Consider the following 27007-nt stretch of genomic DNA (forward strand, 5'->3'; position numbering starts at 1 on the left):
AAAATCCCAGCCTACTTATAGGCAGCAGGGAATCGGGATTGGCTGTCACTCACCCATCACGCTCATTGGTGCTGCACTTTGGCCTCCAACATGGCCGCCCCCATACTGCAGACACACAGGGAAGCTTCGGCCACTAGGTCCTCCCTCCTACCTTCCAGGAATCCGTCACTCCCGCCACCGACCGCGCTGCACTCCCCCGCAGCCCAGCACCGCAGACAGCCTAACGAGCCTGGATGGACCCCAGGACCCGTCGCCGCAGCGATAAGTGCCGCGGCCTGACAGTACACCCCCCCCCCCCCCTCCCCTTTGTCTCCGAACACCTTCGAGCTTTTTGGGATTTTTGGAGTGGAAGTCTTGGATTAATCTTGGAGCATGGACATCCTCAGCAAACACCCAAGACCGCTCTTCGGGCCCCTACCCCTTCAAGTCGAGGAGATACTGAAGACGCCCATAAAGATGACGAGAGTCCAGAATTTCTTTAATTTCAAATTCTTCATCCTGTAAACTGTGAATTTTAGGAGATTTAGGCAAAACTGTACGAAATTTGTTGAGAATCAAAGGCTTCAGAAGTGATATGTGAAAGGCATTTGGTATTCTGAAGGAAGATGGCAGTTTGACTTTGCAAGACACAGGGTTAAGCACTCTTAATATAGGAAATGGGCCAATGTACAGTACCTGGACGCAAATTTCATGGAGGGTACCTTGAACTTGAGATTACGATTCGATTTCCAGACTTGGTCCCCCACCTTGTAACTGGGTACTGCCTTTTGTCTCCTATCAGCGTAGGATTTATAACGTTTGGAAGTTTTAACTAAAGACTTGCGTACCTCAGTCCAAACTTTGGAAAGTTACTTGAGGATTAAATCAGCCGCTGGTACTTCTTGAGTCAGAAGAGGTTGAAATTCCGGCACTCGCGGATAGAAACCATAGTTGACATAGAATGGTGTGGATTCAGAAGAAGAATGGAAGATATTATTATGAGCGAACTCTGCCAGCGGAAGATAGTCTGATCAATCATCTTGTGATGATTAAAATAAGATTTTACTCACCGGTAAATCTATTTCTCGTAGTCCGTAGTGGATGCTGGGAACTCCGTAAGGACCATGGGGAATAGCGGGCTCCGAAGGAGGCTGGGCACTCTAGAAAGATTTATGACTACCTGGTGTGCACTGGCTCCTCCCACTATGACCCTCCTCCAAGCCTCAGTTAGGACACTGTGCCCGGACGAGCTGACATAATAAGGAAGGATTTTGAATCCCGGGTAAGACTCATACCAGCCACACCAATCACACCGTATAACTCGTGATACTATACCCAGTTAACAGTATGAATATAACTGAGCCTCTCAACAGATGGCTCAACAATAACCCTTTAGTTAGGCAATAACTATATACAAGTATTGCAGACAATCCGCACTTGGGATGGGCGCCCAGCATCCACTACGGACTACGAGAAATAGATTTACCGGTGAGTAAAATCTTATTTTCTCTGACGTCCTAGTGGATGCTGGGAACTCCGTAAGGACCATGGGGATTATACCAAAGCTCCCAAACGGGCGGGAGAGTGCGGGTGACTCTGCAGCACCGAATGAGAGAACTCCAGGTCCTCCTCAGTCAGGGTATCAATTTTGTAGAATTTTGCAAACGTGTTTGCCCCTGACCAAGTAACAGCTCGGTAAAGTTGTAAAGCCGAGACCCCTCGGGCAGCCGCCCAAGATGAGCCCACCTTCCCTGTGGAATGGGCTTTCCCTGATTTAAGATGCGGCAGTCCAGCCGCAGAATGCGCCTGCTGAATCGTGTCACAGATCCAGCGAGCGATAGTCTGCTTAGAAGCAGGAGCACCCAGCCTGTTGGGTGCATACAGGATAAATAGCGAGTCAATTTTTCTGACTCTAGCCGTCCTGGAAACATAATTTTTCAAGGCCCTGACTACGTCCAGTAACTTGGTATCCTCCAAGTCCCTAGTAGCCGCAGGCACCACAATAGGTTGATTCAAATGAAAAGCTGATACCACCTTAGGGAGAAACTGGGGACGAGTCCTCAATTCTGCCCTATCCAAATGGAAAATCAGATAAGGACTTTTATATAACAAAGCCGCCAATTCTGATACACGCCTGGCCGAAACCAAGGCCAATAACATGACCACTTTCAACGTGAGATATTTTAGATCCACGGTTTTTAGTGGTTCAAACCAATGTGATTTTAAGAAACTCAACACCACGTTGAGATCCCAAGGTGCCACTGGAGGCACAACCGGGGGCTGAATATGCAGCACTCCTTTTACAATGTCTGAACTTCAGGTACTGAAGCTAATGCTTTCTGGAAGAAAATCGACAGAGCCGAGATCTGTATCTTAATGGAGCCTAATTTTAGGCCCATAGACACTCCTGCTTGTAGGAAATGCAGAAATCGACCTAGTTGAAATTCCTCTGTTGGGGCCTTTTTTGGCCTCACACCAAGCAACATATTTCCGCCATATGCGGTGATAATGTTTTGCAGTTACATCTTTCCTGGCTTGAATCAGCGTAGGAATGACTTCCTCCGGAATGCCCTTTTCCTTTAGGATCCGGCGTTCAACCGCCATGCCATCAAAACGTAGCCGCGGTAAGTCTTGGAACAGACAGGGCCCCTGCTGCAGCAGGTCCTGTCTGAGCGGCAGAGGCCATGGGTCCTCTGATACATTTTCTTGAAGTTCTGGGTACCAGGCTCTTCTTGGCCAATCCGGAACCACGAGTATCGTTCTTACTCCTCGCCTTCTTATTATTCTCAGTACCTTTGGTATGAGAGGCAGAGGGGGGAACACATAAAACGACTGGTACACCCACGGTGTTACCAGAGCGTCCACAGCTATCGCCTGAAGGTCCCTTGACCTGGCGCAATATCTTTTATAGCTTTTTGTTGAGGCGGGACGCCTTCATGTCCACCTGTGGCCTTTCCCAATGGTGTACAATTCTTTGGAAGACTTCTGGATGAAGTCCCCACACTCTCGGGTGGAAGTCGTGTCTGCTGAGAAGATCCGCTTTCCAGTTGTCCACTCCGGGAATGAACACTGCTGACAGTGCTAACACATGATTTTCCGCCCATCGGAGAATCCTTGTGGCTTCTGCCATCGCCATCCTGCTTCATGTGCCGCCCTGTTGGTTTACATGGGCGACTGCCGTGATGTTGCCTGATTGGATCAGGACCGGCTGGTTTTGAAGCAGAGGCCTTGCCTGACTCAGGGCATTGTAAATGGCCCTCTGTTCCAGAATATTTATGTAGGGAAGTCACCTGACTTGACCAAAGTCCCTGGAAGTTTCTTCCCTGTGTGACTGCCCCCCAGCCTCAAAGGCTGGCATCCATGGTCACTAGGACCTAGTCCTGTATGTCGAACCTGCGGCCCTCTTGAAGATGGGCACTCTGCAGCCACTACAGTAGAGATACCCTGGTCCTTGGAGACAGGGTTATCAGCCTAATGCATCTGAAGATGCGACCCGGACCACTTGTCCAACAGGTCCCCCTGAAAAGTTCTTGCATGGAACCTGCCGAATGAGATTGCTTCGTAGGAAGCTAACATTTTTCCCAGGACTCGCGTGCAATGATGCACCGATAACTGTTTTGGCTTCAGGAGGTCTCTGACTAGAGATGACAACTCCTTGGCTTTCTCCACCGGGGGAAACACTTATTTCTGGTCTGTGTCCAGAACCATCCCCAGGAACAGTAGACGTGTCGTAGCAACCAGCTGTGACTCTGGACTGTTTAGAATCCAACCGTGCTGTTGTAGCACTTTCCAAAATAGTGCTACCCCGACTAGCAACTACTCCTTGGACCTCGCCCTTATAAGGAGATTGTCCAAGTACGGGATAATTAAAACTCCCCTTTTTCGAAGGAGTATCATCATTCCGGCCATTACCTTGGTAACACCCTCGGTGCCATGTACAGTCCAAACGGCAGAGTCTGGACTTGGTAATGGTAATCCTGTACCACAAATCTGAGGTACTCCTGACGAGGATAGTAAATAGGGACATGCAGGTAAGCATCCTTGATGTCCCGGGATACCATGTAATCCCCCTCGTCCAGGCTTGCAATAACCGCCCTGAGTGATTCCATCTTGAACTTGAATTTTTTATGCATGTGTTCAAGGATTTTAAATATAAAGAAGGGTCACACCGAACCATGCGGTTTCGGTACCCCAACCGTGTGGAATAGTAACCCCGTCCTTGTTGAAGTAGGGGCACCTTAAGTATTACCTGCTGTGAATACAGCTTATTAATTGCCTCTAGCACAGCCTCCCTGCCTGAGGGAGTTGTCGGCAAGGCATATTTGAGGAAACGGTGGGGGGAAGACATCTTGAATTCCAGCTTGTACCCCTGAAATACTACTTGAATGAAACAGGGATCCACCTGTGAGCGAGCCCACTGATCGCTGAAACTTTTGAGACGGCCCCCCACCGTACCTGGCTACACCTGTGGAGCCCCCGCGTCATGCTGTGGACTCAGAGGAAGCGAGAGAAGAATTATGATTCTGGGAACAGGCTGACTGGTGCAGCTTTTTCCCTCTTCCCTTGTCTTTGTACAGAAAGGAAGCGCCTTTGACCCGCTTGCTTTTCTGAAGCCGAAAGGACTGTACCTGATAATACAGTGCTTTCTTAGTCTGTGAGGAAAACTGAGGTAAAAATATTTCTTCCCAGCTGTTGCTGCGGATACGAGGTCCCAGAGACCATCCCCAAATAATTCCTCACCCTTATAAGGCAGAATCTCTATGCGCCTTTTAAGGTCAGCATCACCTGTCCAGTGACAGGTCTCTAATACCCTCCTGACAGAATGGACATTACATTCATTTTGGATGCCAGCCGGCAAAATATCCCTCTGTGCATCCCTCATATATAAGACGACGTCTTTAATATGTTCTCATGTTAGCAAACTAGTATGTTTGACAGGGTCACCGACCACGCTGCAGCAGCACGCTCTGCAGGTTTCAGTCTAGTACCTGAGTGTGTAAATACAGACTTCAGGATAGCCTCCTGCTTTTTATCAACAGGTACCTTCAAAGTGGCCGTTCCTAAAACGGCAGTGCCACCTATTTTGACAACCGTGTGAGCGCCTTATCCACCCTAGGGGATATCTCCCAGCGTAACTTATCCTCTGGCGGGAAAAGGTACGCCATCAGTAACTTTTTAGAAATTACCAGTTTCTTATCAGGGGGAACCCACGCTTTTCACACACTTCATTCATCTGATGGGGGAACAAAACACTGCCTGCTTTTTCTCCCCAAACATAAAAACCCCATTTTTAGAGGTTAATGTCAGAAATGTGTAACACATTATTTTTATTGCCGGGATCAAGTCACGGATGTTCCTAGTGGATTGTGTATATGTCTCAACCTTGTCGACACTGGAGTCAGACTCCGTGTCGACATCTGTGTCTGCCATCTGAATGAGCGGGCGTTTTTGAGCCCCTGATGGCCTTTGAGACGCCTGGGCAGGCACGGGCTGAGAAGCCGGCTGTCCCACAGCTGTTACGTCATCCACCCTTTTATGTAAGGAGTTGACACTGTCGGTTAATACCTTTTACCTAACCATCCACTCTGGTGTCGGCCCCACAGGGGGCGACATCACATTTATCGGCATCTGCTCCGTCACTATATAAGCCTCCTCCTCAAACATGTCGACACAGCTGTACCGACACACCGCACACACACAGGGAATGCTCTGACTGAGGACAGGACCCACAAAGCCCTTTGGGGAGACAGAGAGAGAGTATGCCAGCACACACCAGAGCGCTATATAATGAGGGGATTAACACTATAACTGAGTGAATTTTCCCCCATAGCTGCTTGTATATACAATATTGCGCCTAAATTTAGTGCCCCCCCTCTCTTTTTTACCCTTTGAGCCTGAAAACTACAGGGGAGAGCCTGGGGAGCTTTCTTCCAGTTGCACTGTGAAGAGAAAATGGCGCCAGTGTGTCTGAGGGAGATAGCTCCGCCCCTTTTCCGCGGCCTATTCTCCCGCTTTTTTCTGGCTTCTGGCAGGGGTATTTACCACATATATAGCCTCTGGGGCTAATGGTGTCCAGTAGCCTAAGAAGCCCAATCCGGCTGCAAGCAGGCGAGTTCGCTTCTTCGTCCCTCGCTGCAGTGAGCCTGTTGCCAGCAGGTCTCACTGAAAATAAAAAACCTAAATCTATACTTTCTTTCTAAGGGCTCAGGAGAGCCCCTAGTGTGCAACCAACCTCGGCCGGGCACAAGATCTAACTGAGGCTTGGAGGAGGGTCATAGTGGGAGGAGCCAGTGCACACCAGGTAGTCATAAATCTTTCTAGAGTGCCCAGCCTCCTTCGTAGCCCGCTATTCCCCATGGTCCTTACGGAGTTCCCAGCATCCACTAGGACGTCAGAGAAATATATAAACGAAGGAAGGTCTCCAGGTCCTGATTCACACGTTCTGTCTGTCCATCCAATTGCGGATGATATGCTGAGGAATGATTCAGTTTGATGCCTAGGGAAAAACAAAGTGCCTTCCAAAATTTGGCCACAAATTGCGTGCCCCGATCCGAAACAATTTCCAGAGGAAGACCATGCAGCTTGAAGATTTCAGAGACGAATAATTTGGCAAGCACCTGAGACACTGCCTCAGTGGGAGTGAGGGTTAAGCTGTGTAAACACTACACAATTATTGGGCGATAATTGTATGGTCAGCCCGATAATTTTAAAGTGTGCATGCAGGAGAGTTAGCCAATAAATGGCTGGAATGCTCCTGCAACGGTCATATTGGGAGCTCAGAATCTGATCAGCTGCACAACAAATCTCATTCCCGACATCACACACTGAGCTAAATATTGCTCATCAACCCGATAATCGCTTTTTCGGGTCAGAGCACTCACTCATTGGATCTGCAGAATTTATTTGCAGGTGTGTATACTGCATTAGTCTTATTTCACTTCAGTCAACTAGGCTAACACCCTCTGAAGTTTATTCTCTAAGCTGCTTATAGAACTTTTGAAAACTACAAGAAATGGAGACATCTTTTAAAAGCACTGCCTCTTATCACCATTAGACACACTACCTCCTATCACCATTAGATGCACTGCATCCCATCACCATTAGATGCACTGCACCCTATCATCATTATAAGCACTGCACCCATCACCATTAGATGCACGGCACCCTATCATCATTATAAGCACTGCACCCCATCACCATTACATGCACTGCACCCTATCACCATTAGAAGGACTGCACCCTTTCACCATTAAAAGCACTGCACCCCATCACCATTAGACACACTACCTCCTATCACTATTAGATGCACTGCATCCCATCACCATTAGATGCACTGCACCCTATCATCATTAGAAGCACTGCACCCCATCATCATTAGATGCACGGCACCCTATCACCATTACATGCACTGCACCCCATCACCATTACATGCACTGCACCCTATCACCATTAGAAGGACTGCACCCTTTCACCATTAAAAGCACTGCACCCCATCACAATTAGAAGCACTGCACATTTTCAATATTAGAAGCACTGCACCCCATCACCATTAGATGCACTGCACCCCTTCACCATTATATGCACGGCACCCTATCACCACTAGATGCACGGCACCCTATCACCATTAGATGCATTGCACCCTATAATCATTAGATGCACTGCACCATTTCACCATTAGATGCACTGCACCTATTACCATTCGATGCACTGCACCATATCACCATTAGAAGCACTGCACCCTATCACCATTAGAAGCACTGCACCCCATCACCATTAGATGCACTGTACCCTATCACCATTAGATGCACTACACTCTATCACCATTATAAGCTCTGCACCCTATCACCACTAGATGCACTGCACCCTATCACCATTAGATGCACTGCACCCCATCACCATTAGATGCACTACACCCCATCACCATTAGAAGCACTGCACCCCATCACCATTAGATGCACTGCACCCCATCACTATTAGATGCACTGCACCCCATCACCATTAGATGCACTGCACCCCATCACTATTAGATGCACTGCACTCTATCACCATTATAGTTGACTATAAAAGTCTCCAATGTCTTAGATTGCCCGAGACGGGGAATTTTGTTTTCACTGTCTGATTTCACCATGATCACCCTGGTACCAGAATGTTACAGAAATACTCTCTCTGAGGGGCCTACTTATCGCTGATATTCCAGTAATGTTTTGCACAGAAACCTTACATGAGGCTATCAGTGCTTCATGGGTGGCCTTTGCTGGGCTCAAAACAGACTGACCGTCTTCACCAGAACTTATTTGCAGCCCAATTTTGTCTTCTCAGCCTGTCCTATATGTGCCCAGTATAAAGTTCCTTGACAAGTTCCTTATGGTCATCCTTTACTTGTGCTACAAAACTGTGGACACATCTCATTGGCTTTATCACTGATCTTTGTACATCATTTTTCCAATATTCACCAACCGATCCACTTCTAGCTAACCTTATGGTGTGTTGTGTTTTTGAGCATTATTGTGCTCCCAGTGCAGCCACTTCTCCTGTGGTAGGCCTGCTCCTGGCTCCCATTATCCTGTTACTTTCATGGGCAGGGAGGCCCATTTGCTACATGTACAGAGCTGGTTATACTGTATCTTACATTTTCCGTTGGCAGTTTTATGCTAATGGCGTCCATTTCTGAATATGCCAAATCTGCCCCCAGTATAAGTACTCATATGTAAAGACGTAATTTACAGCAACATCAAAAATCCATCTTCAGAACAATAAAAATAGATGCAACTGCAGAAACAGAAGCCTCATATCACCATTCGGTGCTGTTGGAGGATTCGGCTACTTAACTCTCTGCGGTTTTGTGCGTACTTCTGTTCCTCACAACATGGCCAAGCCACTGGTACATGACTCCCTATTGTCAATATACTGTAGCAATCACAGAAGTGCACTATACTTGGTGACTTTTTAATGCTCTTCTATGGGAGTTGCCAGATAGGAGGTCCAAAATGGGGCATCTGGGTCAGCGTGTTTGGAGTGGGCATGTCATGGCCTCCCACCAGATCAGCTCACCTATCCCCTGAAATACTCTGAGTACTCCCATTTCTCTGACGTCCTAGTCGATGCTGGCAACTCCATAAGGACCATGGGGAATAGCGGCTCCGCAGGAGACTGGGCACAACTAAAGAAAGCTTTAGGACTACCTGGTGTGCACTGGCTCCTCCCTCTATGACCCTCCTCCAGACCTCAGTTAGAATTTTAGGCTCGGCTGAGCTGGATGCACACTAGGGTCTCTCCTGAGCTCTTAGAAAAAGAAAGTTTATTTTAGGTTTTTTATTTTCAGTGAGATCTGCTGGCAACAGACTCACTGCTACGAGGGACTAAGGGGAGAGAAGCGAACCTACTTGCTTGCAGCTAGCTTGGGCTTCTAGGCTACTGGACACCATTAGCTCCAGAGGGATCGAACACAGGCCCAGCCTCGGTCGTCCGGTCCCGGAGCCGCGCCGCCGTCCCCCTTACAGAGCCAGAAGCAAGAAGAGGGTCCTGGAAATCGGCAGCAGAAGACTTCGGTCTACATCAAGGTAGCGCACAGCACTGCAGCTGTGCGCCATTACTTCCCATGCACACCTCACATTCCGGTCACTGATGGGTGCAGGGCGCTGGGGGGGGGGCGCCCTGGGCTGCAATATTGAGTACCTTGGCTGGCAAATAACACATAATATAGTCATAGAGACTATATATGTGTAAAATACCCCTGCCAGATATACATAGAAAAAAGCGGGAGAAGTCCGCCGAAAAAGGGGCGGGGCTATCTCCCTCAGCACACTGGCGCCATTTTCCCTCACAGCTCCGCTGGAAGGATCGCTCCCAGGCTCTCCCCTGCAGTTTCCAGACTACATAGGCTAAAAAAGAGAAGGGGGGCGCAATATTGTGTATACAATATTGTGTAAATTTAGGCGCAATATTGTGTATACAAGCAGCTATTGGGAAAAATCACTCGGTTATAGTGTTAATCCCTGTGTTATATAGCGCTGTTGGTGTGTGCTGGCATACTCTCTCTCTGTCTCCCCAAAGGGCTTTGTGATGTCCTGTCCTCAGTCAGAGCATTCCCTGTGTGTGTGCGGTGTGTCGGTACGGCTGTGTCGACATGTTTGATGAGGAGGCTTATGTGGAGGCGGAGCAGGTGCCGATAAATGTGATGTCACCCCCTGCGGGGTCGACACCTGAGTGGATGGTTATGTGGAAGGAATTACGCGACAGTGTCGACTCCTTACATAAAAGGTTTGACGACATAGCAGATGTGGGACAGCCGGCTTCTCAGCCTGTGCCTGCCCAGACGTCTCTAAAGCCATCAGGGGCTCTAAAACGCCCGCTACCTCAGATGGCAGACACAGATGTCGACACGGATACTGACTCCAGTGTCGACGATGATGAGACTAGTGTACATTCCAATGGAGCCACCTGTTACATGATTACGGCAATGAAAAATGTGTTGCATATTTCTGATATTACCCCAGGTACCACAAAAAAGGGTATTATGTTTGGGGAGAAAAAACTACCAGTGGTTTTTCCCCCATCTGATGAATTAAATGAAGTGTGTGAAGAAGCGTGGGCTTCCCCTGATAAGAAACTGGTAATTTCTAAAAAGTTACTAATGGCGTACCCTTTCCCGCCAGAGGACAGGTCACGTTGGGAGACATCCCCTAGGGTGGATAAAGCGCTCACACGTCTGTCAAAAAAGGTGGCACTATCGTCTCCGGACATGGCCGCCCTAAAGGAGCCTGCAGATAGAAAGCAGGAGGCTATCCTGAAGTCTGTATATACACACTCAGGAATTATACTGAGACCGGCTATTGCTTCAGCATGGATGTGCAGTGCTGCAGCTGCGTGGTCAGATTCCCTGTCAGAAAACATTGATACCCTAGACAGGGACACTATATTGCTAACCGTAGAGCATATTAAAGACGCTGTCTTGTACATGAGAAATGCACAGAGGGATATTTGCCGGCTGGCATCTAAAATAAACGCAATGTCCATTTCTGCCAGGAGAGGATTGTGGACTCGGCAGTGGACAGGAGATGCAGATTCTAAAAGGCACATGGAAGTATTGCCTTACAAGGGTGAGGAGTTGTTTGGGGATGGTCTATCGGACCTCGTTTCCACAGCGACAGCTGGGAAGTCAGCATTTTTACCCCATGTTCCCTCACAGCCAAAGAAAGCACCGTATTATCAGGTACAGTCCTTTCGGCCCCAGAAAGGCAAGCGGGTTAGAGGCGCGTCCTTTCTGCCCAGAGGTAGAGGGAAAAAGCTGCAACATACAGCCAGTTCCCAGGAACAAAAGTCAAAGTCCTCCCCCGCTTCCTCTAAGTCCACCGCATGACGCTGGGGCTCCACAGGCGGAGCCAGGTACGGTGGGGGCCCGTCTCAAGAACTTCAGCGACCAGTGGGCTCGCTCACGGGTGGATCCCTGGATTCTACAAGTAGTATCTCAGGGGTACAAGCTGGAATTCGAGACGTCTCCCCCTCGCCGTTTCCTCAAATCTGCCTTGCCGACAGCTCCCCCGGACAGGGAGGCAGTGCTGGAGGCGATTCACAAGCTGTATTCTCAGCAGGTGATAATCAAGGTACCCCTCCTTCAACAAGGACGGGGTTACTATTCCACAATGTTTGTGGTACCGAAACCGGACGGTCCGGTGAGACCCATTTTAAATTTAAAATCCTTGAACACTTATATAAGAAGGTTCAAGTTCAAGATGGAATCGCTCAGGGCGGTGATTGCAAGCCTGGACGAGGGGGATTCCATGGTAACACTGGACATCAAGGATGCTTACCTGCATGTCCCCATTTACCCTCCTCACCAGGAGTACCTCAGATTTGTGGTACAGGACTGTCATTACCAATTCCAGACGTTGCCGTTTGGTCTGTCCACGGCACCGAGGGTATTTACCAAGGTAATGGCCGAAATGATGATACTCCTTCGGAGAAAGGGAGTTTTGATTATCCCGTACTTGGACGATCTCCTTATAAAGGCGAGGTCCAGGGAACAGTTGTTGATCGGTGTAGCACTAGCTCGGGAAGTGCTACAACAGCACGGCTGGATCCTGAATATTCCAAAGTCGCAGCTGGTTCCTACAACGCGTCTACTGTTCCTGGGGATGGTTCTGGACACAGAACAGAAAAAAGTATTTCTCCCGGAGGAGAAGGCCAAGGAGTTGTCATCTCTAGTCAGGGACCTCATAAAACCAAAACAGGTGTCGGTGCACCACTGCACGCGAGTCCTGGGAAAGATGGTGGCTTCTTACGAAGCAATTCCATTCGGAAGGTTCCATGCAAGGATCTTTCAGTGGGATCTGTTGGACAAGTGGTCCGAATCGCATCTTCAGATGCATCGGCTGATAACCCTGTCTCCAAGGACCAGGGTGTCGCTGTTGTGGTGGCTGCAGAGTGCTCATCTTCTAGAGGGCCGCAGATTCGTCATACAGGACTGGGTCCTGGTGACCACGGATGCCAGCCTTCGAGGTTGGGGGGCAGTCACACAGGGAAGAAACTTCCAGGGACTATGGACAAGTCAGGAGACTTCCCTACACATAAATATTCTGGAACTAAGGGCCATTTACAATGCCCTAAGTCAGGCAAGACCCCTGCTTCAACACCAGCCGGTGCTGATCCAGTCAGATAACATCACAGCGGTCGCCCATGTAAACCGACAGGACGGCACAAGAAGCAGGATGGCAAAGGCAGAAGCCACAAGGATTCTCCGATGGGCGGAAAATCATGTGTTAGCACTGTCAGCAGTGTTCATTCCCGGAGTGGACAACTGGGAAGCAGACTTTCTCAGCAGACACGACCTCCACCCGGGAGAGTGGGGACTTCATCCAGAAGTCTTTCAAATGATTGTACACCGGTGGGAAAGGCCACAGGTGGACATGATGGCGCCCCGCCTCAACAAAAAGCTAAAAAGATATTGCGCCAGGTCAAGGGACCCTCAGGCGATAGCTGTGGACGCTCTGGTAACACCGTGGGTGTACCGGTCGGTGTATGTGTTCCCTCCTCTGCCTCTCATACCCAAGGTACTGAGACTAATAAGAAGGAGAGGAGTAAGAACTATACTCATTGTTCCGGATTGGCCAAGAAGAGCTTGGTACCCAGAACTTCAAGAAATGATCTCAGAGGACCCATGGCCTCTGCCGCTCAGACAGGACCTGCTGCAGCAGGGGTCCTGTCTGTTCCAAGACTTACCGCGGCTGCGTTTGACGGCATGGCGGTTGAACGCCGGATCCTGAAGGAAAAGGGCATTCCGGAGGAAGTTATCCCTACGCTTATTAAAGCTAGGAAAGAAGTGACCGCAAACCATTATCACCGCATATGGCGGAAATATGTTGCGTGGTGTGAGGCCAGGAAGGCCCCAACGGAGGAATTTCAGCTAGGTCGATTTCTGCACTTCCTACAGTCAGGGGTGACTATGGGCCTAAAATTGGGTTCCATTAAGGTCCAGATTTCGGCTCTATCGATTTTCTTCCAAAAAGAACTGGCTTCACTACCTGAAGTTCAGACATTTGTTAAGGGAGTGCTGCATATTCAGCCCCCTTTTGTGCCCCCAGTGGCACCTTGGGATCTCAACGTGGTGTTGGATTTCCTAAAGTCGCATTGGTTTGAACCACTTAAAACCGTGGAACTAAAATATCTCACGTGGAAAGTGGTCATGCTGTTGGCCTTGGCTTCGGCCAGGCGTGTGTCAGAATTGGCGGCTTTGTCTTGTAAAAGCCCTTATCTGATTTTCCATATGGATAGGGCGGAATTGAGGACTCGTCCCCAATTTCTCCCAAAGGTGGTTTCAGCGTTTCATTTGAACCAGCCTATTGTGGTGGCTGCGGCTACTCGTGACTTGGAGGACTCCAAGTTGCTGGACGTAGTCCGGGCCCTAAAAATCTATGTTTCCAGGAGAGCTGGAGTCAGAAAGACTGACTCACTATTTATCCTGCATGCGCCCAACAAGTTGGGTGCGCCTGCTTCAAAGCAGACTATTGCTCGCTGGATCTGTAGCACGATTCAACTTGCACATTCTGCGGCTGGACTGCCGCATCCTAAATCTGTAAAAGCCCATTCCACGTGGAAGGTGGGCTCTTCTTGGGCGGCTGCCCGAGGGGTCTCGGCTTTACAACTTTGCCGAGCAGCTACTTGGTCGGGGTCAAACACATTTGCTAAATTCTACAAGTTTGATACCCTGGCTGAGGAGGACCTAGAGTTCGCTCATTCGGTGCTGCAGAGTCATCCGCACTCTCCCGCCCGTTTGGGAGCTTTGGTATAATCCCCATGGTCCTTACGGAGTTCCCAGCATCCACTAGGACATCAGAGAAAATAAGATTTTACTCACGGGTAAATCTATTTCTCGTAGTCCGTAGTGGATGCTGGGCGCCCGTCCCAAGTGCGGATTGTCTGCAATACTTGTATATAGTTATTGTTTAACTAAAGGGTTATTGTTGAGCCATCTGTTGAGAGGCTCAGTTGTTATTCATACTGTTAACTGGGTATAGTATCACGAGTTATACGGTGTGATTGGTGTGGCTGGTATGAGTCTTACCCGGGATTCAAAATCCTTTCCTTATTGTGTCAGCTCTTCCGGGCACAGTATCCTAACTGAGGTCTGGAGGAGGGTCATAGAGGGAGGAGCCAGTGCACACCAGGTAGTCCTAAAGCTTTCTTTAGTTGTGCCCAGTCTCCTGCGGAGCCGATATTCCCCATGGTCCTTACGGAGTTCCCAGCATCCACTACGGACTACGAGAAATAGATTTACCGGTGAGTAAAATCTTATTTTAACCGGCTACTGAATATTCTGTTCCGACCAGTTCAATATGGATTTGAAGTGAGAGGTAAATGCACCTTAACAGTGTTTATTGAGCTGTATGTTATTCTTTACTTTGTTAATTACCTCCTCCATGTCAGAATCCTCCAATAAGTACGGGACATCAGCAGATAATAAATAAATATTATTATAATTTATTTATATAGGACCAATCATATTGCACAGCGCTGTACACAGAATATGTAATAATTCAGTCCATGCCCCATTGGAACTTAGGGCATATTTACTAAAGCATGTTTGGATTTTTTTATTTTTTATAAGCCACCGAGGGCGTGACTGCTTGATTTCTAATGGCAATAGTCATACATTCATAACAGCCCAGAATTTGTGTGTATAATTATTGCAGAACTGAAACTGAAGGTGAATAGGGTCCACAGTCTGTAATATGACAGTTAACAGCTGATTGGCTTTATCTCTGTTCACTGTATCTCTCTCCAAGGCTTAGTACATAGGGGGTCATTCCGAACCGATCGCAGCGTGCTTTTGTTCGCACAGCTGCGACCGGGTCACTACTGCGCATGCGCGCGGGCCAGGGCCGTTTCTTGGGGCAGGCGAGCAGTGCAACCGCACTGGGCGCCCGCCGCGGCACTAACTGTGGGTCCCTGCTTCCCCCTCGTATTTCTCCCCGAGTAACTCGCTCGGGGGGCGGAGTTTCACGGAATGACGCGGTTGCGTCGTTACGTCACGACGCAACCCGTCACTCCGCGAAACTCCCCCCCGAGCGGAGTACAGAGGGGGATCCAAGTTAGGAAGAGGGAAAGGCCAGCGCGAGGAGCGACTGGTGAGGCGGGCCGAAGAGCGGTAATCGCCTCTGTAAGTATTCTCTCTCTCTCTCAATGTGTAAAATGGGGACACCTGCCGTAATGTGTGAAATGGGGACTCTTGCCTGCCGTAGTGTGGGGATTTAATGTATCAAGGGCATTGCAGTGTGTGGCATAATATGGTCCAGGGGGCATTGCTGTGTGGGGCTTAATATGGTAGAATTTTTTTTTCCTGTGGTGGTCGTGATCTGTTGGAGCAGGGTCAAAAACTGGATTGTGAGGTAGTCTTTTCAGACGAGGCCATGCCCATTTAAATGAGGCCACACCCATTTAGATGAGGCAACGCCCCCTTGTCGGGTGCGCGCGCAAATTTTTTTTTCCATCTAGGGGTGGGGGTGGGGGGGCACATTTTTTCATGGGGGGGGCGCATTTTTAAATCTCGCACTGGGAGCCAAATTGGCTAGAAACAGCCCTGGCGCGGGCCTTAAGGAGCATGCGCGTTGTTGCCCGGCGATGGCCATTGCCGGGCAACGACGCTGACAATGAAGAAAGTGGTTGCAGTGGCGGCCGCAAGAAGATTGACTGCAGGAAGGCGTTCCGGGGCGGCAACTCACCGTTTGGAGCTGTTTTCAGGGAAAGGGTAAGGAAAACACAGGCGTGTCCAGATGAACGGAGGGCGGATGTCTGACGTCAAAGCTGTGCCCATCATCGCTGGATCCGTCGCACAGGGTAAGTAGCTGCAGGGCTAGTCTTGTTTTGCAGGAAACATTTTTAGCATAGCAGGGCTGCACAAGCGATCGCAGCCCTGCTATGCTAAAATACACTCCCCCATAGGCGGAGATTAGTTGATCGCACCAGCAGGAAAAAATTGCTTGGTGCGATCAACTCGGAATGAGGGCCATAGACCCCTAAATTCCCTAGCACACATGCATATACTCTGTACTAGGGCAACTTTTGACAGGAACCAATTAATCTACCAGTAAGTTTTCATGGGGAGAGCTTAAACTAAACACAGTTAGGAATAGTGGCGGCCAAGCCCGCCCCCTGACTCCCATTGGCTAGTTACAGAAGAGTCTGGGGGCAGGATAAGGAACTGAAGCTGAATGCTGTGTCCCGTGCAGCGGCGCCAGCTGTGAAACACACAGCATCATGCAGCCATCACACATATTACATACAAATAGGCTGACCATATTATCCCTTTAACCTGGGACACTCATGAATTACACAGGTTCTGTGGCTGGCTGACTACAAGCCCACATTTCACCTGGTTTTAAGCAGCCACGGAACCTGTGTAATTCATGAGTGTCCCAGGTTAAAGGGATAATATGGTCAGCCTACATACAAGATTAAAGGAATGTTTTATGTGTTAACTCCCCACCCATGCTATGTGTGGTCTGCACTGCAGTGCAGCCACCACTGGTTAGGAACCTGGAAAGCCGTGACCACAGCAGCCCTGTGAGGCAGCAATGCTAATCACTGTGTCACCAGGTGGCCCAGCAGTGGATACCATTACCTTACAATTGAAGACAAATCACTAAGTAATCTCTTAAACCACAACAAGAATGGATTGTCTACAGAGGCGGAACTAGCGCCAGTGCAGGCAGTGCCTTGCACTAGGGCCCGCAACTGTCAAGGGGCCCGCAGCCAGAACGGCATGTAATGAGTCAAACTGACTCATTACATGCCGCCTGGCTGCCGCTGTGTTCCGCCGCCGCCGAGGAGATGATGCGCATCGCATCCCAGCATTCACAGCCGTGGAGGGCAGACTATGGTAAAGGAGAGGTCCAGCAGCAGCAGCGCTTCTACCAATGACATAGCGCTGCTGCGGCTCCCTCCTCCACCCCTCCTCCTCCTTCTTCTCCCCTGCCAGAACAGAAGCTGCACGAGGAGCCTGAGCCAGCGGAAACTGTAAGTATACCTATTCTATCTATCTATCTATCTATCTATCTATCTATCTATCTATCTATCTATCTATCTATCCTGTTTGCCGTAATGTGCAAAACATGGGACGCTGTCTGCCGTAATGTATAATAAATGGGACGCTGTCTGCCGTATTATGCAAAAAATGGGACGCTGTCTGCCGTAATGTGTAATAAATGGGACGCTGTCTGCCGTAATGTGCAAAACATGGGACGCTGTCTGCCGTAATGTATAATAAATGGGACGCTGTCTGCCGTAATATGCAAAAAATGGGACGCTGTCTGCCGTAATGTGTAATAAATGGGACGCTGTCTGCCGTAATGTGTAATAAATGGGACGCTGTCTGCCGTAATGTGTAATAAATGGGACGCTGTCTGCCGTAATGTGCAAAAAATGGGACGCTGTCTGCCGTAATGTGTAATAAATGGGATGCTGTCTGCCGTAATGTGTAATAAATGGGACGCTGTCTGCCGTAATGTGCAAAAAATGGGACGCTGTCTGCCGTAATGTGTAAAAATGGGACGCTGTCTATTGTAATGTGTAAAAAAGGGACGCTGTGTGCCGTAATGTGTAAAAAGGGGACGCTGTCTGTCGTAATGTGTAAAAAGGGCACACTGTCTGTCGTAATGTGTAAAAAGGGGACGCTGTCTGCCGTAATGGGTAAAAAGGGGGACGCTGTCTGCCATAATGTGTAAAAGGGTCTCTACCTGGTGTAGTGGTACTACCGTGCGGCGTAATCTGAATAATGGAGACTACTGTGTACCGTTATATGAATTGGTATTATTTTGTGGCCACACCCCCTTCCCCACAAAGACACGCCCCTATTTTTTTTGCGCACGCCTGCGGCGCGCACTGCCCCTGTTTTACATGGAGGGGCAGGGCTCCGATGCCATTTCTTGCACACAGCACTAAAATGACTAATTACGGTACTGTTGCTAGGTATCCATTTCTCTGGCCCTGAGCAGGTCCCCCTCACCAGATCCTCTCCAGGGGTGAGGCAGTGGACTTAGATGGGGGGGGGGGGGCAAAGCATTTTGTCGCACATGGGCCCACCGCTCGCTAGTTCCGCCACTGATTGTCTTTCCAGTGCTATCACCTCTGGCAGTTCTAAAGGTGAACAAATAGGCTTGGCGTTTTGTTCATCTTTTCACAAAAAAGTAATTCTTCCAGTTCTAAATTTCTAGTATGTAATTAAGACTCTGTCAACAGAAAAAAGAAAAATTACCAGGCGTTACGGTATCCATGGGCACAAGCGTCTTGGGAGAACGTCACATGTAGACTGCAGGCCTCAGCAGCTGGGTCCTGTTCACTGGTAACATTGTGCACTAGTGGCGTACATGCTAATTTGTTGTGTTTTTCCCAGCAGCTAAAGAGTTCCTATCACAAGCCTTATCGTGGGGACCGAGTAACATCCATCCCTCTGAACGCACATGGGTGAGTGACTCCTCGTGTGTTTACCCTCCATGCTTAGTACTTAAATCTAGCCTCCTTGTTAAATCATGCTTTAAGTTTACCTCTGCTTGCTGCAACCTGCTCACTCCCATGCAAGAAAATGTAATATACTGTAGTAAAGCTCAACATTTATTTTGAAGGGCTTTAAATCACTTAATCAGACCTTAATGGAAATTCTAAGCCCCAGATGTCACTAATGGCTAATCATACCAATTCTGTATGGAGTGTTGACAGCCATGCACCAGTGAGTCTTCAACCTCCGCTAATCCGCAGAGTAGGATTCATTTTGGTCCTTTTAATTTCATGTACTATGCGCTGTTTCCACAATGTATGGCGCTGCTTCATTTTGCAGCTCAATGAATGTGAATTATTATTATTGTCTACTAACCGTCTCTTCTATAGCGCAGCATATTGTTGGGGTGGGGTTATAATCAATAGTAGCAGCCAATGAAATTACCAGTAGGCATACAGGGCTTTTGTATTCTTCACAGTACAGCTTGATGTAAGTGATTCACGCCCCAGTTACAGATTTTCGAGGCCCTCCGTGGTCCATCTTCAGGAAGCTGGAAACGGTTAGAAAGTTATTGCTTTGACCTCAGTCTGTGTTCAAATAGATAATATGAAAGTAGAGACATGGTACTTTACCGTGGCTAATAGGATACTGCGCTAGAGCATAGAGTGGGTGCAGCCTGACAACAGTCCTGTACCCGGATTGGTAGCAACTAATGAGTGTGGAAGAGAAATGCAGATCTTTTGCAATGCAAATTGATGTAGGTTGATGCACTTTTAGTGGCTTTGGGGGATATCAAGCTTCAGAGAGTGGAGAGAGATAAAGTACCAGCCAATCAGCTCCAAACGGTCATGTTACAGACTGTGTTTGAATAATGACAGTTATTGTAGGAGCTGATTAGCTGGTACTTTGGGGTGGTCAATGTACTAAGCCTTGGAGAGAGAGAAAGTGATCAAAGACAAAGTACCAGCCAATCAGCTCTTATCTGCCATGTTTACAGGCTGGGTTTGAAAAATGACAGTTAGGAGTTGGTTGGTTGGTTGGTTGGTACTTTATCTCTCTCCAAGGCTTAGTACATGGGCTCTGTATCTCTTTCCACTTTATCTCTCCTACCTTTGGTACATCTCCCCCTTTGTATGTTAGCCATACTTGCCTACTTTTGAAAAAGCATTTCAGGGAGATTAACACCTAAAAGCGCGGACGTGTACTGCGCATCTGAGAGGCGTGTCATGAAAATGACTTACATCACATCATAAATGATCCCCAAAGTTAATATACTGTATACACATATATTGTAAACGGCCATGAGAAACCTTATTTAAAATGAATGTAGCCATAGGGATCATTGTGCCAATACAGGGAAATGGCGCTGATCAGTGGCGTCACAAGAGGGGGGCGGGGAGTGCCGCCCGCTCCCGGGTGTCACCCGCCGAGGGGTGACACCAAAATGCCGGCTCCTGCACAGTGACAGAAGCCGAGTGCTGCACTGTTATATTATGTGCAGCACTCGGCTCTTGTCACTGTGTAGGAGCCAGCACTGCAGGGACAGCAACCCTGGGAGTCAGCCCTCACCTCCCACACCCCTTCCCAGTAAAAAAAACAACGGGTGTCCGGACGTGAAGCCCCTCCCCTCCCGCAAAGCCCCGCCCCTTTTCGTGCCTGCAATGGTCTAAAAACGGGCCCGCCCATGAAGCCCCGCCCCTCAATTTAATCCCCGCCCGTTCCCGTGAAGCCCCACCCTCTTTATCCTCGCTGCCGCACCGGGTGTCACAGAGGTGAGTGACGCCTCTGGCGCTGATGATCCCATTTGAATGTATATATCTCTAATTTATCTTTTCCCCAAGAATGTAACAGCTATATAAATATAATGGGGGGTAAGGTAAAATCAGGGAGATTGCTGGACTATTCAGGGAGTCAGGGAGATTGCTGCTATTTCACGGAGTCTCCTGCAGAAAGAGGGAGGGTAGGCAACTCTGATGTTAGCAGACCTATTGTATAATGGACTTGGTAAAGAACAGGCAACCAACATAGGAACTGGCAAGAAAAATGTGTCTAGCTGCTGCTGGAGAATAAAATAGATTATACTGTAGGGGTGAAAGTCTGATTAATGTAAAGGCCGAAGTCAGTGCGGGAGATTATGGTGCAGATGCCTAGGGGTAAATTTACTAAAATGGGAGTTCTATTTAAGATGGGATGTTGCCCTTAGCAACCAATCAGATTCTACTTCTCATTTATCTAGCACCTTTTAGAAGATAATACCTGGAATCTGATTGGTTGCTATGGGCAACATCCCATCTTAAATAGAACTCCCATCTTAGTAAATTTACCCCCTAGTATGATGCACCTTTATGAATGGTAGGCGGTGGAATGGGGGTGTCCTAACATAACCCAGTACAGTTAGGATATGCAAATCAGGAAAATAATGTATATATGATGGAAAATTGTATTACGGGTGATCAGGTAATGATGATGATTACAGTCGCTTGTGATTGGCTGTTTGCTAACAATGCACCGGCAATGATTGGCGCTTTCTTCGTTGCTCAGGTAACAATATTGTGAGCCTTATAAAACAAATTTTCTGTTGTGCGTATGCAAGATAGGGAGTTGTTTGTGCTGTATTAAATAGTTTTTCTAGTTTAATTGATAACAGTAGTTACCCATCGATGGCTATCCCTAGATTCAATGTGGGGAACAAAGGACAGTGTCGTCAACAGCTTCTGCTGATACATATGGGATGCAGTTAACGTGTTCTGATTTAAGTGGCCTATCTGCTAACCATGGATCTCAGTGTCTTATGGACCCAAATAAAGATGAAGCTCCTTTATTGATGGATGGAGGCAGAGCTTAATCTAGCCTCGCTTCCATTGAAATGTAAAGCAGGGGGTGGAGAGATTACGCCATTGCTCCTGTCTCCTGTCTGTTTAATTGATCTCTCTTATGGGCCCTACACACTGGCCAATGTGTGCGGCCGAGATGAACAATCTCGTTCATTAATGAACAGGAAATTGTTCATATATTTCAGTGTGTAGGTACCAGCGATGAACGATGCGCGTACCCGCGGTCGTTTATCGTTGGTGCCGGCTCGTTTATACCTGCAAGCCAGTATGGACAATCTCGTCCAGCATGCAGGGCTATGGGGCCGGGTGACGTCAGGGATTGAAGAAACTTAATTCCTCCCATCAATCCCCTCCCCTCGCTTCCTGGTCGTCCGCTGGCCGTATCGGCCATCGGGCACCTCGGCGGCATATCTGCCAGTGTGTAGGGCCCATTACACCTATATGAAACTTTTTTCTGAACTGCAATTGTCTATTATTGCCAGCAGGTGGCAGCATGTACTATGAAACTACACCCATGGCCAGCATGCAGGAGTGTGTGATAAATGCTGGATAATGTGGAGACGCAGTGCAGTGTTTGGCTAGCACTCTATAAATCATATATATAGAATAACAATATAGGTTAGGGTGAGGTGGCCTAAAAAGAATCTAAATAAAAACTCCACAGTAAATACATTGCAGCAACAGCCTTTTAAAACAGAAGGGATTTATAAATCTGTTCTGTAATATAGCATTGCCTCAGTACTCTAAGCAATTAGAGATTCAGTGTCGGCACTCAGTGGACTAAAATTGGTACACAGGCTAAAGATTCATACAAAAGAGAAATACTATACATTCCTTGTGCTGAGGTGTTTGCTTTCTTGGCTTCCTTTGTTCTTATAGGAATTGTCACTCGGATGAAATTTTTATGTAGCATATAAGACATGAAATAAAACCAACAATGGGAGGTCATTCCGAGTTGATCGATAGCAGAAAATGTTCGCTGTGCAGCGATGATGCAAAAAAATGCAACTTCTGCGCATGCGTCGCAGTGCACACGCGCGACATGCTTTCACAGCGGCCAATGTAGTTTCACACAAGGTCTAGCGAAGCTTTTCAGTCGCAATGCCCGCCGCAGAGTGATTGACATGAAGTGGGCGTTTCTGGGTGTCAACTGACCGTTTTCAGGGAGTGTTCAGAAAAACGCAGGCGTGCCAGGAAAAACGCAGGCGTGGCTGGGCGAACGCAGGGCGTGTTTGTGACGTCAAAACAGGAACTAAACAGTGTGAAGTCATCGCAAGTGCTGAGTAGGTCTGGAGCTACTCTGAAACTGCACAAAATAATTTTGTAGCCGCTCTGCGATCCTTTCGTTCGCACTTCTGCTAAGCTAAAATACACTCCCAGTGGGCGGCGGCTTAGCATTTGCACGACTGCTAAAAACTGCTAGCGAGCAATCAACTCGGAATGACCCCAATGTGTAGTAAAGTCAGTAAATCCACAAAATCACAAGCTAGTCGTGGTCACTCTCAGTTTTCTTAATAGAAGGAGATGATATAGGGTTGGGTTCGTTATGCCAACAGTTGGGAGGCTGGCGGTCAGAATACTGTCCACGGCACCCCGACAGGGGGAAGGTAAGTATGCTTACCTTCCCCCAATGGCCCCCTAACACTGCCCTCCCGCAGCCTGAACCTAACCCCCCGCCCTCCCCTCCAGGGGTGCCCAACCCTAATCCCCCCTCTGTGCAGCCTAAACCTACCCCCCCCCCCCCCCTCTTCTAACAGCCAGGGGCGGAATTAGGGATGAGGGCGCCCCTAGGCACAACAGTAACGGCCGTCCCCTGCTTGCCCAATGTTATTATTTTTAGGATACCCAGTTTAATAAAATAATGAAAAGTCACTATGACAATCTTTTTTATTTTTCATTACGTATAACATATTTACTAAGTAGGACATCTTACAGGGGCAGTATGTACATGTTCTACCTGCTTACACTCCATTAATGATAGCATTTGCTACAGTACAGTGGAATTAGCAGTTACTGATACTTTTTGGGCTGACAGCACCAACACAAGCATCCACGTGCAGCCCCCAAACAAGTGCCGCCCCTAGACACGTGCCTCATGGGAAATTCGCAACTGCGCCTAATCCTAACCCCATCACTACCACCACCACCACCCTTCCGCTGCGGCTCACATGTGCTGTGTACTGGGAGAGGAACGATCGAGATTCCGGGTGTCGGGATTCCTGCGCTGGATTTCTGATCCCATTCAGAATTCTGGCACTGGTCTACTTCTTAGCTACTCCATCGTCGGTATTTTGATAGCCGGGATCCCGACCATCAGACTCCTGACCGTATCCTATGGTATCATATAGCATACACCAACTCACAATTTAACACCGATCTTAAAGTGTATAAAGGTATCTTTATTTCCTGCGCTATGTGTTAGAATGCTCCACCAGAATTCGGATTGAAAGGTAGCGTACCCCGACTCTAGTAGAAATGAATCTATAAAGGTTTCTTTGTATAGCAGTGATTCATTTGCTGGCATACCACACTCACTATAAGTGAAGTAAATGTACTCCTCATGGCCCTAACTGTGTGGAGTTTGTATATTCTCCCCGTACTTGCGTGGGTTTCCTCCCACAATCCAAAAATATGCTGGTAGGTTAATTGGCTCCCAACAAAATTAACCCTAGTGTGAATGTGTCTATGTGTACATGTGGTAGGGAATAAAGATTGTAAGCTCCACTGGGGCAGGGACTGATGTGAATGGTCAAATATTCTCTGTAAAGCGCTGCGGAATATGTGTGCGCTATATAAGTAACTTGTAATAAATAATAAATAAATACTCATATCTGGGTTTCTTTTTATCCCACCGCAGGCTGGCAAACTTCTCTCATGGGTCAGTGTAACGCTACATAGAACCCAAACCCCCAAAAAAGGGGGATGAAGTCCAATAGATATAATAGGCTTTTTATCACATGCAAAATCCCATCGTGGGGATATAAAAACAAAAATATACAAAAATAGAGCGAGGTAAAAAAAAAACAACAACCACATTCAAGAACACGGAACTCAGACTATATAAATGATGCGTATTAAAGTTTTTACCCATTGTAGTTTAGCAGATACTTCACAGTGCCCCCGGGAATGTCAACGCGTTTCGTCTCAATGGGGAACCTTTGTCAAGATGTCTATGTATCTTTACACTGACTGATTCTGCAGCACCTGTCAAATTTCTGTTTAAAGTATTCACTAAATGGAATTTGATTTAACTTTAAAAACCTGGGTCCAACCTGTATAACTGGACACTGTTTCAAGCCGTGTCATAGCTGCTGGAAAGCGTGTTCACACTGCAGGCTGGACCTGGGTAATTGGCAGGGCTTTTCTCTGCCGGGGCTTGGAGATGACATCATCTCCAAGTGCCGGTGATCCAGCTCTCTGCTACTTTTAGCGTGACCCAGGTTGGAAAACTCAGGTCGTGCTTTCACACTGCAGACTACCCGGTCAGTATTCAATGCCGTGGCCAAACCCTACAGGTTTGGCCCGTTCCCGATAATGCCAATCCAATTTTTTTTAAAGTTGTATTGACATTGTTGGAAACGGGGCTAAAACCTGTCGGGTTTGCCCGCGCTTCCGACAGAACGCGTGGATTCCGCCCAGCCCCCCAAAAAAACAGCCGCGTTGAATAGGTCGGAACTCCTTCCGACCTAAACTTGTCGGAAACTGGCGTCTTTCCGACAAGACGGCAGTTTCCAACAACAACTGAATACCCCCCATAGTGTGAAAGTGGTATAAAGTAACTTTGTGAGGCATTTGTAATGTGATCAGTAGCTGACAGGGAGTGCTGCTGCTTGTAGTTCCTTTTTGGACGTTCATAGGGTACCTTCTAGTACAGGAATATGTGGAACTCTTGTACTAGAACAGTGAACTCTATTAGTAGATGGGTTTTCATCTATTTCTAAATGTGTTTAACACTTACACATACCTCCCAACATGACCCTCTCCAGGAGGGACAGAATGCTCTGCTTCTGGACTTCTTTCTTACTGTATGATTGCCATCACCTGTAGTGAAACACCTTTCTTATCCATTCACCTGTTCAACACAGGTGCCGGCAATGATAAATCAAGAGAAAAGTCCAGAAGCAGAGCATTTTGTCCCTCCTGGAGAGGGTCATGTTGGGAGGTATGCTTACAGGTATCAATTTTTTTTACAAATAGAATGGCGATTTGTTTTATTTAGCCTTTTATTTATAGGCTATGTGCTGGGGGATATTTGTGATTTTCTGATCAGGTGGAATCGCTTAGGGAGGTTAAGAAGATGGTTCGGGAATTTAGTAAGCTTGCCTAAGGAAACTCATTTTTCTCTAATGTCCTAGTGGATGCTGGGGACTCCGAAAGGACCATGGGGAATAGCGGCTCCGCAGGAGACTGGGCACAAAAGTAAAAAGCTTTAGGACTACCTGGTGTGCACTGGCTCCTCCCCCTATGACCCTCCTCCAGTTAGATTTTTGTGCCCGAACGAGACGGGTGCAGGCTAAGGGGCTCTCCTGAGCTGCTTAGTGTAAAAGTTTAAAGTAGGTTTTTTTATTTTCAGTGAGACCTGCTGGCAACAGGCTCACTGCACCGAGGGACTAAGGGGAGAAGAAGCGAACTCACCTGCGTGCAGAGTGGATTGGGCTTCTTAGGCTACTGGACATTAGCTCCAGAGGGACGATCACAGGCCCAGCCATGGATGGGTCCCGGAGCCGCGCCGCCGGCCCCCTTACAGAGCCAGAAGAGTGAAGAGGTCCGGAAAATCGGCGGCACAAGACGTCCTGGTCTTCAATAAGGTAGCGCACAGCACCGCAGCTGTGCGCCATTGCTCTCAGCACACTTCACACTCCGGTCACTGAGGGTGCAGGGCGCTGGGGGGGGGCGCCCTGAGACGCAATAAAAAACCTTTTTTTGGCAAAAAATACATCACATATAGCTCCTGGGCTATATGGATGCATTTAACCCCTGCCAATTTTTCCATTAAAAAGCGGGAGAAAGGCCGCCGAGAAGGGGGCGGAGCCTATCTCCTCAGCACACTGGTGCCATTTTTCCCTCACAGCTCCGTTGGAGGAAGGCTCCCTGACTCTCCCCTGCAGTCCTGCACTACAGAAACAGGGTAAAACAAGAGAGGGGGGGCACTAAATTGGCATATTAATATATACAGCAGCTATATTAGGGAAAAACACTTATATAA

At 48.1% G+C, this 27007-nt stretch overlaps 1 protein-coding gene across 8 annotated transcripts in view; it reads left to right on the forward strand.

Moving 5' to 3' along the window:
* The window catches only part of LOC134927192 (transient receptor potential channel pyrexia-like), a 513867-nt gene that overhangs the window by 184044 nt on the left and 302816 nt on the right, over positions 1-27007 (forward strand). For 6 of the 8 annotated variants that reach the window (XM_063921321.1, XM_063921322.1, XM_063921327.1 and 3 more), the window contains one exon: positions 18869-18936. In XM_063921321.1, coding sequence (XP_063777391.1) covers positions 18869-18936 — 68 coding nt within the window. Of the gene's footprint in view, positions 1-18865; positions 18937-27007 lie in introns of all 8 variants that reach the window. The other 2 variants (XM_063921326.1, XM_063921324.1) reach the window with 1 other exon arrangement.

This window comes from Pseudophryne corroboree, chromosome 5 (assembly GCF_028390025.1).
Source record: "Pseudophryne corroboree isolate aPseCor3 chromosome 5, aPseCor3.hap2, whole genome shotgun sequence".
In the NCBI taxonomy this organism is placed as follows: Eukaryota; Metazoa; Chordata; class Amphibia; order Anura; family Myobatrachidae; genus Pseudophryne; species Pseudophryne corroboree.